Genomic DNA, 15,730 nt, shown 5'->3' on the forward strand with positions numbered 1-15,730 from the left:
AGAAAACTTTGTCCTTATCCAAAGTAACATTTTCAAACTAAATTACAAGTACTTGCACAAGGAGTCACACAGCTTATACATGTATTTCCCATTCCAAACGAATTCCCTCGCCTGTTTCCTTAACTTTGTTATCCTGAACTACTGCTGACGCCAAATGCAAACAAAGAGATATGAAAAACACATACTAGTTACAAATTACCAGACATCTGCAGAATATTTGCAATCCACTCCAAAAAGTCTCACTTATCTTGTTAGCCCATACAATGGTGGCATGCAAGCAGAGAACATGACGTTTCCTTGCTGACTGGCCAGACTTGCATGTAAGAGTTGCACGGAAATGGGTGGTGCGCCTTCGCCTCGAATTTCGGTAAACGAAAACGATCGGAAAATTTCTTGGATTGCAAATGTTATGCTCAATACTCTGCATTTCAGACGACTTCTGGAAATTGGGTTTGTGAAGGAACAGAGATATCCAATAAAACTTGGACATTGTTTCAGAAGGTCACTGTGTGTGCACCAGTCAAAGCTAATTAGTAAATAACATTCCCCCGCAACGCCTGAATGACATGTTGTTGCTGTGTTTTTTTCTTTCATTTATCTGCGCTCTCTTTGCTTTGTTTAGCTTTGTGTTTTTTATGCCGAGTCATCCTGCATCATGGCAGACTAGTAATTCCCTCCCTATTGTCTCGACATTTTCACAGTTGTTCTACCCCATTGTTGACGTAATTACTCTCTTGGGAGGAAACGGCAACTTACCAAGGTTCCTTGATTCTCTGCACAGCAGGAAACCCCCATTAGAATTTATTCTTCTCCTTTTTTTTTCTTTTTTTTTTTTTGGAGGGGGGGGGGGGGAATGTTTGAAGAAAAGGTTAAAATTACAAAATAAAGAGATCTATACCAGAAGCAGTTGTCACAATCTACAGCTTGCATCTGTGTGAAAATACAGAGATAATGCATGATAGGCTGATAAAAAAACCTCTAAAACAAGTGGTAACATAATGACACCCCATCAGCTCCGCCCGAATATACTTGAAGACGTGAAAAGCACATCCATCTTTACCACAGTGTGTGATGATGACTCGCACACTGCCCCTGATCTCGATCAAAAGAGATGTAATGAATTTACGACAAACGATAAAGAACACATTGTTCGATTAGGCCACTGATGAATCAACACACCTTTATTAAAATACACAGTGCAGTCTGTACTCCAAGCAAACTTCATGGTCAGCGTACAAAGAAAAAAAGAAGAAGGACAAAATGAGAAGGATCCCAGCACTCAATTATTTTTTCCCTCACTCACTGTGCTACTCACTTCTGGAGTGAGAATTCCCCCCCTCTCCTTCTGAACCGGTGTTGAACCATCAAGCCACCACCCAAATCTCCAATCTGAACTCCTATTATCTTTCGTGGGTAAAGTGAATCACGGGCGGGAGCCACCAAAGAGACAGGTGGATGACACAACAAATTTACTCCCCGAATGTCACAATCTCAAAACGGGTGTCATCGCAAGTGACTCCGTCCATCCGCCTCCCGATCGCGAAATCGCCCGGACAGACGGGGCTCGATTCTTTCTGACAGCGCTGGAAATGAGACTCGTAAGTGTCCGTGGCATCCGCGCTGGCGGGCATGTTGTGTCTCCGAAGCATGACGCATGCAAAGGAGCATGACAGGGCACTTTTGGAATTTGACATCCGTGACATTCACTGCATGTTTCACACATGCATTACATACAATCTAGGGAGGAGCTGTTTTCATGTCCTATTGACCCTAGGGGATTTCAAATATATAAAAAAAAAAGAAAAACGAAAAAAATCACTGAACGTTAATGTTAAGGTATTCTTGAATTCTGTTTTGTTTTTTTCTCCTTTTTTTCTCTCAAACAAGACTGTTGTCAACTTTTGCAATGAAGCATACATGGTCCCAGCATGGCCCCCTCCGATCTGAGAAAAAAAAATATTTCTTTTTCTTATGATTATTTCTTAATTCTGTGCTTACATAGGACATGTTGTAGCTCTTTGAAAGATCTTTGAGTAAGGTGTAAATTATGAGTCATGGAAAATAGATAGGGCAACAATAGGTTAGCATTTGTTCTCTCTTCAAGCAGATTTTCTTGTACTAAATAACATCAAAATTGCATTTCATCATAATACTTCTCTCTGTGAACTCTGCAGACACAGGAAAAAAAATGTTGTTTTGTGTTTCACTAGCACCTTTGTGGAAAACAAAAAAGATCTAACTACATATTCAAGATAGATCATTCACACTGCAGGATAGTAACTGCAAAAACTCTGCAGCACAGGTTTTAAGTTACCACATGCATTAAGCCTTTGCATTTTAGTACTCACTTATTATATCTCAATTATTTTGATCACTCTTTTTTTCAGATTCCAACTGAGCAGTGCTGCATTTGTTCAATACAATGTAATTCATCTTTCCAATCATTTTGCATTCACTCTACACTCTCCTTCTTTACAAAACTCACATCTACCTTGGATATTACCAGCATTTACTACTTACAAAGCAAAGAATGCATTATCTACAGCATTTCAAATGTCTCAATACCCCTCTAGCAGTTGAAGAAATTACACCACATAAGTTACTACGTTCCTCAGTGATACAAAGAACGATGCAACAGGTCCAAAGCATACACAAATAGACACACACACACACACACACACACACAAATACACCTCCCACAAAACTGCAATGTGATGCTTACAAACACTTTTGGTGAAAACATTTCTTACTTTCACATCGTAGACAAATAATAATAATTAGAAAAAAAAATCCTCCTAAAAAAAAACAACAAAAAACAACATTCCACATTACAAAGCAGATAAAGCTTATGTGTTATTTATGCTGGGAAACCTTTCCGTGTCTAAATCATGACAGTTGTCACGCTAATCTTGCCTGCCAAATTCATGACCATGTCAAAGTCCTTTTACTGAGACCTGGCTGAAATCCTGATGACTCAACTAGGGATGGCAATCTACATGACTCCGTCAAAAAAGGAAAAAAAAAAAAAAAAAAGGCAGTACATTACCTGGGTAAACTTTCCACTCGTGATTTTCAATGCTCTACTGTCTTGTAATGCCAACAGACAAAAGGGCAGAGAGTTGAAGCCACACATATGGGTGACAATCGAACAAGCTGCTTGGGCGGGGTGTGTAAGCCCCAAGTGTGAGGCTTGACACGAGAATACAACTTCAACTTGTGCAATTGCTCCAACATCGCACAGCATTACTTGAGACTTCTGCACACACACAAACAAAACCCCAACAATCTTTCCACAAAGCACTTACATGAGCAATGAACATCCTCGACATATGATAGGGATATACAAGAAAGGCGAACAAATGAACCTAGCTTTCCAAGTTATTTACCTACAGATATTATCACCTCAGGCCGGATTTGGCATCAGTAGAGACATATGTACCATCTCAAAAGTGCCAAAATGGCATCATATGTAAGGCATACATGCAGCAAAAAGAGTCCTACAGATTATTTTGTTTGCCGGGAATGTAGCAACAGAAGGTCGCTATTCCAAGTAACTGTTATCTAAACTCTACCATGGCCATCACCCACCCCCCCCCCCCCATATCCCCTCCCAACCCCATTCAATGAACAGGTTAACCTGAAAATCCCTCAGTAATACCTGGAATCACGCTCTACTTGTTTCGCCCAAACTGAGATGCGTGCTGCCTGCATCTGGTGTCAACACGATCAAGGCTTTGGCACAGGGCGTCGTCACCTGGCATTTTATGTTCCACGACCTGCCGCATCTACTTAGCCGAGATCGGCTCCCCAGTCCTCTTCTTTGGCAGAGGGTCAATGCAAACAACTTTCGTGTCAAACATTCTGCTCATGTCATGCAGTGGACATTAAAAGCAAATGATGTTGCGTGCAGCAACAGGCACTGTCATGAACTAAATAACTGATAGAACTTTGGTCTTTCATTTAATAACACTCATATATATTTGATCCCCCCCCCCAAAAAAAAAAAAAAAAAAACCAAACAAACAAACAAACAAACAAACTAGAGAAACCTTTCTTAATACTTGCTAAAAATTCTTTGAACTATCACGGCACATGTAACCTTAGAACACAGTGTTAGGCCAAAGCACGTATGAAATCTGCCTCTCTTATTTCAACTTCACTGGACAACAAGGAGAATTACTTCTCTTCAATTTCATGCCACACAAAATGACTGGCTTTGCCATAATGCCCACAAGAGCAGTACTGGCTTCACATTATAGCAAAATAATATCTGTCAGCCTTTCCATAATGGTTAGTGACTTCAAGCATGGTGATAGGAAGCAAAAATAACAGGTTTCGCTGGCTGTTTTGCTTGTAGTAATCTTTGCAAAGACGTGAAAAAATGCTGGGATCAGTGGGTCCTTACTGTCTTTTACTCCCCCAGCGAGGGGAAAAACAAGAGATAGAGAGAAGAACTAGATGTTGTTCACTGGAGGAGCCAAAGAAGAAGAGGTTGGGGGGGAAGGGGTAGAAACCTCAGTCAATCCTCCGTCCTTCGCACAAAATGCACACACATCCCGTCCCGCCTTCTGATTATTACTATTAGGGCATTCTTCTTCAGCTCTCTCCAAGACGCTTCACGGGCCGAGATGTGAGCTGGGGGGGAATGGGACGTCTCCCGGGGAGGATTAATCATGTTCTGGCACTGCGCTCCGTCTCCGCCAGGCACTCTCGCACCAAGGCCTTGGCGTGTGTGATCCCTGCCATCAAAAGAGAATAGGGAGGAGAAACATAGAAAAATACACATATTATGTCATCATTCGGTGTTCATGATCAGTCATTAACATAGGATTGATCAACGACACAATAATGCTTTGCCAAATTTCTGTCTTTTGTTGTGGGTTGTTGATTATTTTTTTTATCCTTTTTTTTGGAGGGGGGGGGGGGTCCCCTTCAGAAGTGTGCAGGGCACATGGTTTAAGTATATATTTGCATAGTGTGGCTGTAAAACAACAACTCCTAACACAAACATATTGATGCATTATTTCAAATATTTTACACTGACGCATCTGTGAAATTCAATGCTCAAATCTTACACATTTATACCATCTTAAAGAGGACTGTCACTGGAGAGAGGAAATAAGAATCAAGTTTGCTGCCATGTTTATCCGAGGACCAAGAAGTAAACGTTCTCACACAGCATGCAAATCTTCCTGTTTTCATTCACATGATATTACTTCTCTGCCCTGCAACAAATTTCATGGGCATTTTTTTTTTTTTTTTTTTTTTTACCTGTCACACATCTCTCCTATAGCTATTGACAATCAGAAAGTCAGGAACGAGACTTTACGGGAAGTCATGGGAATTTCAGCTATAGATTTTCCACTCCACATATGGATCACACTTACCCTATTTTAACTGGGGGGGGGGGGGGGGGGGTCAAATTGACCCCCCTCAACATTTTGCTGCGTCGTTTCATGACTTTTTTCATTGAAGTCTCCCGCATATTTTGAGACTAAATTTGCGACGTCCGGGTACACCGTTCTGAAGTTACGCAATGTTTTGCATATGCATGTCAACCCGAAAACAGCTCAAATTCATGATTTCGTGTGCAAATCCAATGCAAATTGTTTTTTTGTTTAACTGATATAAATTAAATTATATCAACTTTTGAACATTGAAACTAATCAATTCTAATGTAGATAAGCTTGAAAAAGTGCCTGCAACAAATATTGGCAAAAAACAATAGAAAACAAAAGGTCGAAAAAACAATAAAATACATAAGAAATTAACAAAGCAATAAAAAACATAAGAAACTGATTTTGATTGTGCTATTTTTTGACAAGAAAATTGTTTAATGTGTCTTGAAGAACTCTGACACAAAAATTTAGCAATCCTTCATTCTTTTTGATGGAGTTATAGGTGAAAATATGATTTCATGCATAAATTTGCATAATTAATTTATCAAAAAATATAAAATCAACATTTTTCTATTGTATGACCATGTAATCTTGTAGTTGACATCTGGCTCTATGTTCAGGCAAAATTTTGCGGCGATCATGTGATCGGCGGATGAGATCTGAAGGGGGGTCAAATTGACCCCCCCCCCCCCCCCCCAGTTAAAACTTGGTCTCAAATAGCCCAGTTAAAATAGGGTTAAGGGAAAAAACACAACAAAGCAAAACAAGAAAGGTAGAGGGATCAGGGAGATATCAAACCTCTTCTCAGTCTCTCGGTGGCCGTCCGGCTCCCTGCGTACGTTGGTCGGATGTCCCTGCCCATGTCTTCGATGACGGCCAGTAGCTCGGCGTATTTGCTCTGCGGCGCCGACGGCCTCTGTTGCTGGAGCTGCTGTATCACTGCCGCGGCATTCAGTCCTTCCCAGACAAAACAAAAGAAAACGTCAGTGTGCTTTCAGTCAAAATTTTACTGGATAAGGCATGAGAATAATTATGACTACACTTGTATATACTGTATCATATGGTCATCTGAAATAAAATCCTGCACATTTTATACTGAGATGAGAATACACAGCATAGGGTGATAGGAGCACACCATTTATGTGCAGTAATATAAGCAAGTTTGAGGAGGGGGGGGGGGGGGTGGGGGACAGCCCACAAACAAAACTGCACGAAATAGAACAATGTGCAGTGCTGTCAATCAAATAGCTACGCACACAGCACTGTACGAAGAATAATTGCTTTGCGGCTAGTAATCAGCATTTCTCATCAAACAGAAGTGGGCCAAATACACCAAATATGTCCAAACTCAAGATGGGCTAACGTGCCTGTTCTCATGTTAAAATGTTGTTTTATCTTCTTTTTTTTTTTAAACGCTGGCCTAGTTTCTGTTTTGATGAGTTGGAACATAAATGGTTCTTAGCCACATGTTGGTTCTAGATACCTAGATACCTTTCAAGGAGGCCAGAACATTACCAGTTCTCAGCAGTGTGTGGATTCCACACCTCAAGCAGGGAGGTGGCCTATCTCAGTGAGCTGAACCTGTACCTGTTCTTAGATACATACACATTGTGGGTTTTACATTACATGGGTTCTGAGTCATCCAGTGAAGAGCTACCTATACAGTATATACTACGATCCACAAACAGGCATACATGTATGAGATCAGGCACATGAAGTGCAGTCCACACTGAATTATGAATGCATTCTTTCACATACAATTTGCTGTACAAATCAAATGCGAAGTCTGGCTGCTATTCACTATGTCAATATTATGCTTTGGACTAATTTTCGAAAATGCCAACATTAATATCTATGTACACAAGATATCAATTTTCTTTATTCCTGTAAAGTTCTGAAATTTGGGGTTCTGAGTATTACTGAAATGTATAATCATCCCTTTCAGTGAAAATATACACTGTACAAAAACTTATTGTGACTATTTGCCACTACCGGTACTGAATACATTTAAAAGATTGACATATTTTGCTTGTATTGAATTAAGTATAAATGAATATTAGATACTTTTCGCTAAAGACACAACTGTGAATTCCAAACAATCGTTACCAGTTGAACATTGTCACAAGGTTCATTTGGGCGTAAGTTTTGGAAGATTAGCGCATTCCTTTGATCTAAATCATCTGCTAAGTGTCCTGGCCATCGAAAATGTTCCTTGCCTGCACATGCCTTCATACTTTTAAAGCAACAATCAAAACCTGTGACTTTCACAGAAGTAAAATTACCCTGAGCATCTCTTCTTTGATAAAAAAAAAACAAAAAAAACAACAACAACAACAAAAAAAAAAACAACATACACCTAAAATGTTGCTGTAGCGACTGGTATGCCTTCCCTATATTGCATTAAAGGCATAATTTACCATTTGCAGATGAAAGCATTAGTGCTATGAAATAGTTCTAAAATGTGAGTTAGGGATAGAAACAACCACTGTCAAAATTTGAATCCGTATAATCGATGTTAAGTGTTGTTAGATACACAAAATGTGAACAATAGTTATAATAAAAATTTTTCCAGACTAAACCGTATACAGTTACGGTTTATTGAGAAAAACCCTGATATCTCCTTATATTTTAGGTTTTATTGCAAATATTTCATATGGTAGGATGTTTTATGATACAACAGACCTACACATATGCATCAAATATGATATCTTGAAAATTTTTGAAATCACTGCTCCCAAAGGTAAACTGGACCTTTAAGTCTCCCAATGGGTCTATATAGCACATCTTGACAATGTGAGACAACAGTTTCATATGATTGCAAGGAAATTGAAATGACCTGTTTGAAAGTTTGATGGCACAACCCCATAACATGTTGGTTATAACATTCCTTGAACCAAGTTTCATTTGGATGGCAAAATTGTTTGACTTGACCATTGATCCCATGGCTAAAATCTTTACCTACAGAATCATTACGTGCAGTTATGCACTAGATACCAAATTGAGATGTTACACACATTGAATCATAAATTTCCAAAGTATGGAGAAAATGTGTCATTTCAGATTTTACAGTGTAATTGTAGCATTTTATCCTGACCTTTCACCCCATGACCAAAAACTTCAAGAGGGAATGATTGTCAGGCAATTCATGTACAATGTATATGTACTGAGAATTGATGCAGATACAGTTGTACCTTGAGTCACAGACAAAAAAGGTAAAATTTAGCATTTGCACATGACCTTTGACCTTTGGCCCAAAACCTTGGATACCTCAAACGGTTCTTGCATTACATCATCTACAAAATTGATCACGGATGCAAGAACGGACTGATGAACAACCATAAACATAATGCCTCTGGCAACACTTTGTGGCGGAGGCTTAAAACTCTATAAACAACCTCCTGATCAAGTACACCTTTAGAAGTTTTTTTAAGTGGTATCTTTGCGTAAGCCCGTAATATCTATTGCTGTACTACGTGGTATACACCTCATTTTACACGAGTACAATGTATCCCTTCAAAGACTCCAGGGACTTGTTTAAAAGATAATTTTGTGAGTGGTTGAATCGAGCTAGTACGTACCACACTGAAATATTACCTAATCTCAAGAGAAAAGTGAGCAAGTTCCGACCTTGGAGATGATATAAAATGCATTAGTGTACTGGGAGGCAGTATTTTGGGGGCCAGTTGTTAATTTTGAGAATCATCAGTCAACTTGTAAAATTTGCTAACAATGGAAAACAACAACAACAACAACAAAAAACACTGCACAGTATAACTGCATGTAACAAAATGTAGACAGTAATATCCATTAGCATTTAAAAAAAAAAAAGCCTTCATAAAGACTTGAGTTAGCATAACACCTACAATGTAAGACCTGCCAGTCCAATCATCAAACTATTCACAGTAAAGTGACTACTGCAACCTCAATTAGACAGTATCAAAACTAATGAAATATGAATACTGGCAAGGCCACATCTGTGAATTCGAGCAAGCTGCATTAATGTCTGCTTCTGAAGTACTATGTACATGTACTCCTCTTGACACATGCTTTTGACACTATTGCAGCGTCTCACCAAACAGATGTAAAGACACGCTGAAAAATGTGAACACATGCATCATTTCCAAGAGGTCTTTTCATTTTCAATTTTGATCTTTTTCAAACTACAGACGCTCTACCAAAAGGCACAACTGAACAATCTTGTTTGTACACAAAGTGCCATTACATCATATGTGATGTTCTTGTGTTTGTTGAATTGTGTTTCTTTCTGAGTACTGATTGCAAAAATGTCCATTCTATGTCTTGGCAAATAACATCCACTGAATAATTAACATGAATTCCTAGACTTGCTAAAATCCTTTCACTGAAAGCACATCCCTCTTGCCAACGCCCGCGATGACGGCAAGCTGTAGGTTTACATGGCAACCAAACACACAAAAGGAAGTTAAGTGCCATGCCAACGGAAATTCTCTTGTCTACACAAGAATGAAAGCGTGATTCACATTGGCGTATGGAGTTCAATCAATACATCCATCCAAATTAACGATAACAAAATAAATTGTATACACTTCAACGCTGTGTGAGTATCACGGCATCACTGATCACCACCTCATGACTAAGGCATTTGCCTGTGAGAACATTGAATGTTTCGTAGACACAGGAAATCCCATTTGTACCCGATGGGAGGTTGCATTCTGTAGAACGAGGTTGACGACATTGTCTGGAGTGTGCAGGAGAACAGGAAATTCATCATTGCGAGACAATTCTGAATCACACTTTTTTTTTTTTCTGTGTCTGACTCGTCCTGTATAATGTTCTTCAAATCAAATGTCTTCATTGGAAACTGTGTGTGTTCAGTGATACACCAAATAATCGCTTGTATGTAATCAAAACATACCGTGTATGATACTGTTAGACATGCATTTCAATTTCTAAAATTTTGTGAGAGCCAAGATTTGCAAAATTCCAATAAAATGCACGTGAAAGTTCTCGTCTACACTATATGCATTGAATGCCAGTGACAATTTGTAAAAATTTCATGCTGCGAAAAAGGCGGTCAGCCCCAATTTAAGGAAATTTCATGCTGCAAAAATTAACTTCCTTTATGTAGTATGTTTGTGCTTAGGTCCTTAACTATACAGAGTAATGGCATTTCATGATTTAACATCTTGACATTTAAAGCAAGTTCATTAATTCACTTGATCTCATAATTTCTTTGCTGAAGCACCCTAAATTGTCACTCTAAATTTAGAATCTAAACAGCTACAAGGCTGATCTGCCTTCAGATTGAGAGGTTACAGTGTATGAAAGAATATGATGGGTTATGAAAAATCTCACTTGAAAATATGTATCTTCATACAGCAATTCTGAGCTAACAGCAATTCTGAGCTCTTGTATCTCAAGCATGCAAGTTGTATAATATGTAATTCAATAAAAAAAAAACACCTTTCAGAAAACAGCAGACTATCCATACAAGATAACCGAATAACAACAGAACTGCACAGTAATGAGACAAATTAGCAGAATTACTAGTCATAAACTATGTTAACATCGCTTACATGAAACTGCTTGAGAGCACTGAAAAGTAGCTTGGCCCATTTCAACGAGCAGGTGCATCTTCACTGTGCACAGTTGATGTATGCATCAGGATGGGAGAATACCACCCTTTGTCAATACTCTTCAAATTCAATGCGGAGCGCAGCAAAATGGCTTTCAAGATGCTCACATGCAGACATAAGTGATATGAACACACTGAGTGACGCTGTTAGAATGCAAATCGCATCGAGCGTACTTCATGCATGGTATTATGTGCCAAATGCTACAGTACATTGTACCAATGGAAACTAAAGAAAGAAAGAAAGAAATGATAAAAATCAGATGTAAGCAAAAGGCTTATGTGAATGTGTGGATTTTCAATTCATTGTACCATGGTGAGAATGTTTTCAGGATTGCAGAGTTTTAAAAAATTATGATACAAATATAGTGTCAAACAGAAATTACTGATAACAATCACTGAGCAACACAATGAATGTATAGCTGCTTGAGTCCATTCTGAGTGTCTACTTTGGAGTGTTTGTTCATGTGTTTCAAAAGCATTTGAGAGTAGTCTTTTGAAATGTGAACTTGAGCTAAATGTGCATGCCTTGGAAACATGTACAGCTAGTTTTAACTGCCAATAATCAGCTTTTAATGTAAATTGTAATGCAGTACAATCTCGTTCCTCACTAGAATTACTGTACAGAAATGCCACATTAGAATAAAACATTTTCCCTGATAGTCCTTAATAATCATAAGAGATATTATGAATGTCCTTTCTTCCCAACCTGAGTTATAATACCATACATATGTATTCCCATCACTTCTTGGTGATAATTTTAATACAGTGCAGATATATCACCACTGGTAAAATACATTGAAATGATGAGGCACTAGGCAGAATTCAACCATCAATTGTTGTACAAAGTACATTTGCACTTCCCCAGTTCAAACAAGAATTTCAGTAAAATTCTTAAAAACCTAGCTTTTGACATTTATCAAATGAACTCTCCATGACTCGACTGGAAAATACCATGAGTAACATGCTTTTTTTTTTTTTGCCTTTTCCCCAAATGAAAATTACAGAGTAAATGAAAGTCATTAAATTTTTCAGGAAAAGATTGGTCGGAATTCTTAAAAACTCCAGGTCAAGCAATTTGTGGAATCTTCTCCTGAGAGACGTGAAAAGAAATCATGATATCAAATTACCTTCCTTCATATATGGGAGAATATATCTGTACAGCATATAACATACTGTAGTTTTGCATGACGTAAAGGAAAGGTTTTAGAAATTGAATGGAAATGATAGCTCTATCACTTCCATTCAATTTTTAAAGGTCCTGTTTACCATTGGGAGCAGTGACATATAAAATGTTCGAGATATCATATTTGATGCATATATGTAGGTCAGCTGTATCACAAAACATCCTTCCATATAAAAATTTTGCAATAAAACCTAAAATATAAGGAAATATAACAATTTTTCTCAATAAACCATAACTGTAGACAGTTTAATCTAGAGACATCTTTATTATAATCATTGTTCACATTTTGTATATTTAACAATACTTAACATTAATAATACTGATTCAAATTTTTACATTGGTTGTTTCTATCCCTAACACACATTTTAGAACTATTTTGAAGCACTAAAGCTAGATTTTTGTTTCATCTGCAAATGGTGAATAATGCCTTTAACACCTTTCCTTCATGTGTCAATTTAATACTAAATGGTGTATTATACATAAAAGCTTTTTAAATGAAACAGAAATCCAGTACATGTACCAGTCACTTCTCCCTTTTTGCACATACAAAATTGGAAGTGACATTCTGGCCTTACATTGCTGTGACAGACAGTGATTGCTGCAGAAAAAACATAACTACCATATGAATGATACCATGGCAATTTTGCAGAGGAAATTGAAGAATAATGTATACAGTATACAAAATGTAGGCTGTACTTAAAGTTTCAACAGTAAAACACACCATACAAATGAAATGAGCATATATCCACAGAATTAGAAAGTGATATTGTCTTTGAAATAATGGTATTTGAGTGACACTGTGCTCAAAACATTGGATTTTTCCACATGATAGCAAGCACACACATGCATACAATGTAAATCTGAGAAGATATCTTCCATGTTAATAAACAGAAAGGTGGAAATCTATGTTATGATGTTCTGGTACGTTTTAGTGTTGCTGTTTTTGTTTTATTTTTGTTGTTGTTGTTTTTCTTTTCTTTTTTTAACAGAAGTCATGCATGTGTGCTCTCTTGCCAGTTTAAAGGCATAATTTACCATTTGCAGATGAAACAAAAACCAAACATTAGTGCTTTAATTAGTTCCAAAATGTGAGTTTGGGATAGAAACAACCACTGTAAAAATTTGAATCCATATAATCAATGTTAAGTATTGTTAAATACACAAAATGTGAACAACAGTTCGTCTGTTGAGAATGAGGACGTTAAGTGGTCTTGAACACTATGGGTTTTGTGGCAACTTAACGCCCTTATCATTCTCAACAGACGAGTTATAATAAAAATGTTGCCAGACTGAACCGTCTACAGTTATGGTTTAATGAGAAAAATACTGATATCTCCTTATATTTTAGGCTTTATTGCAAAAAATTTATATGGTAGGATGTTTTGTGATACATCTGACCAACACATACATGTATGCATCAAAAGTGATATCTTGAACATTTTTTTAAATCACTGCTCCAAAAGGTAAACATGACCTTTAAAAACAAAATTAATGGTATCAGTAGTTTAGAATTAAGTATAGGCTAATACTAAAAGAAGCACTCTGTTTTGGAAATATTTTTACACTATGATACCAGTATGCCCATGTGGCAGTAAATTGTATCTTACATATTTGTCCATGCATGGCATACATTTATGAAGTATAGGTTGTATGCTACAATGAGAACTGTACACAATACAGTCTAATATGAAAGATGTTGATGAGTGAATATATAGCTTCATGGAATAACAATACACAGTTGAATTGTGAGATGAAGACCTACAACTTTTCAAAGTATGAGAATGGAGAAAGACTGCTATAACATAGGCAACAAAAGATGAGTGATTAATCTCAAGTGAAACTTATAAAAAACAAAACAAAAATAAGTGAAAGAATCACATTTCAAGTGCATAAAATAATCATAAGATGGAGCAGTAGAAACTTGTTGAAAGTAATACCGTATGTATTTGATGCAAGTGCAAGAAAATTGAATTACTGGTACTTACACATAGTTTGCATGTATTAACATACAATGTAACGATTCAGCCATTCTGGTGAACAGAAAGTTCTGGCAGTATTTGTGACCAATTTTGCAAAGATGCCTTAAAATAAATCAAATTTAATGACATATTTATTATTTTTTTTAGCAATGTTTTTGGGGCAGAAAGTGGACATCAGCATAAATGTGGTGAATACAACTTTTGCACACTTATTGTACTGCACAGTGTACTGTGTTCCCCTAGGCCATGGTACTGTATAAGGAGTGAAAAATGTTGTACCTCAATTCAAGTTTAATCCTCAATACAAGTTTCTACTGACAGGAGGAGTGAGAGCGGTGAAAGCAAAGCAAGCAAGACATAAATACCTCTCTTGGCGGGTGCATGCACAAGAGTCCTACCTCCTGCATGTACAGACTGCTGGCCGGCGGGAGCGTGGGGCTTCACCATCAAGTTTGTGGGCATCTCTTGGGAGGAGAGCATCCCGGGAGGCAGGCCGGCCGATCCCCCTCCCCCTCCTCCCCCTCCGCCTCCCGCCATGTGCATGGTCTGGCCGCTCATCGAGGTCATCATGCGGCCGCCTCCTGCGGCCGCCGCGTTCATGGGCGTGGCCATCTTGGGCGAGGACGAGTAGGTGGACGACGGCGTGGACGGGCCGGGGACGCTGGGCACGACGAGGATGACCGGCTTCTTGTCGAGCTCGGTCATGAAATGCTGCTGTTGCTGCTGCTGCTGCTGATGGTGGTGGTGGTGGCGCTGTAAGTCAAGAAGCTCCAGCTGATCCTGGGGCGGATAGAGTGAGAAAGGATAATGATGATACATATCTCTCTCCCTCTCTCTCTCTCTCTCTCTTCTCTTGTACTCTGTTTTCGCTGCCTCTAGAGGGGTGCAACTTTTTTTTTTCTATCTATTTAGGGTGATCCCTGCTCGTCGTGGTCCCTGGGCGGACAGACCGGGGCCTCTCTGGAGTCGACTCGGCAACTTAATTTCGGCTAAAATTAGTCCCAGAGATCCCCGTACGCCGTGCAGTACGAAAGCGGGGGCCCACTTTTTGTCTCCGGCAAAAGATGCACATACAACTAGACGTGAGAGAACTTGAGAACAGCCTGCATCTCTCCCCGACACACACGGAATGGAAAGCTTCTCACTGATGCACAGAAAATGTGGTTGAGTGAGTCACAGGTAACACTCTGCATGTCAATCAAGACCTAGGAATATTATCAAGCAGGTTTTTTTCCCCCCTCCCTTCCTTTCTCGTTCAAATGCAAAAGAAAACCCTTTCTACTTCAGGATGTCCATATTATACACCCATTATGCCCTTTTTTATCCCCCTGCCCTTTTCTCTCTCCTACCTCATTTGTGAATACAGAAGCGGTGGTCTCCTTTCGCTATTTCCTTACAAACAGCATAATGTTCCTTTGCAAGTAGGGGAGGGAAAAAAAAAGGAGAGAGGGTAATATATATATCTGGGAATGGTTCAAAATTTGCACAGTTCTGTAAACATGATCTTTCACACTTCTGATATTGCCAGAGCACTCTGACTGTTAGCACAGCACAA

General features: G+C 38.5%; 1 protein-coding gene across 1 annotated transcript; it reads right to left on the reverse strand.

The window, feature by feature from the left end:
- Positions 1-4,096: 4,096 nt before the first annotated feature.
- Positions 4,097-14,935, reverse strand: LOC140226855 (uncharacterized). Its single transcript, XM_072307285.1, has 3 exons — positions 14,541-14,935; positions 6,198-6,356; positions 4,097-4,739 (listed from the first exon to the last, which is right to left on the reverse strand). Exons 1-3 carry the CDS (start codon positions 14,878-14,880, stop codon positions 4,672-4,674), a joined length of 567 nt encoding a protein of 188 aa, XP_072163386.1. The 5' UTR covers positions 14,881-14,935; the 3' UTR covers positions 4,097-4,671.
- Positions 14,936-15,730: the final 795 nt, after the last annotated feature.

Source organism: Diadema setosum, chromosome 4 (genome assembly GCF_964275005.1).
Source record: "Diadema setosum chromosome 4, eeDiaSeto1, whole genome shotgun sequence".
In the NCBI taxonomy this organism is placed as follows: domain Eukaryota; kingdom Metazoa; phylum Echinodermata; class Echinoidea; order Diadematoida; family Diadematidae; genus Diadema; species Diadema setosum.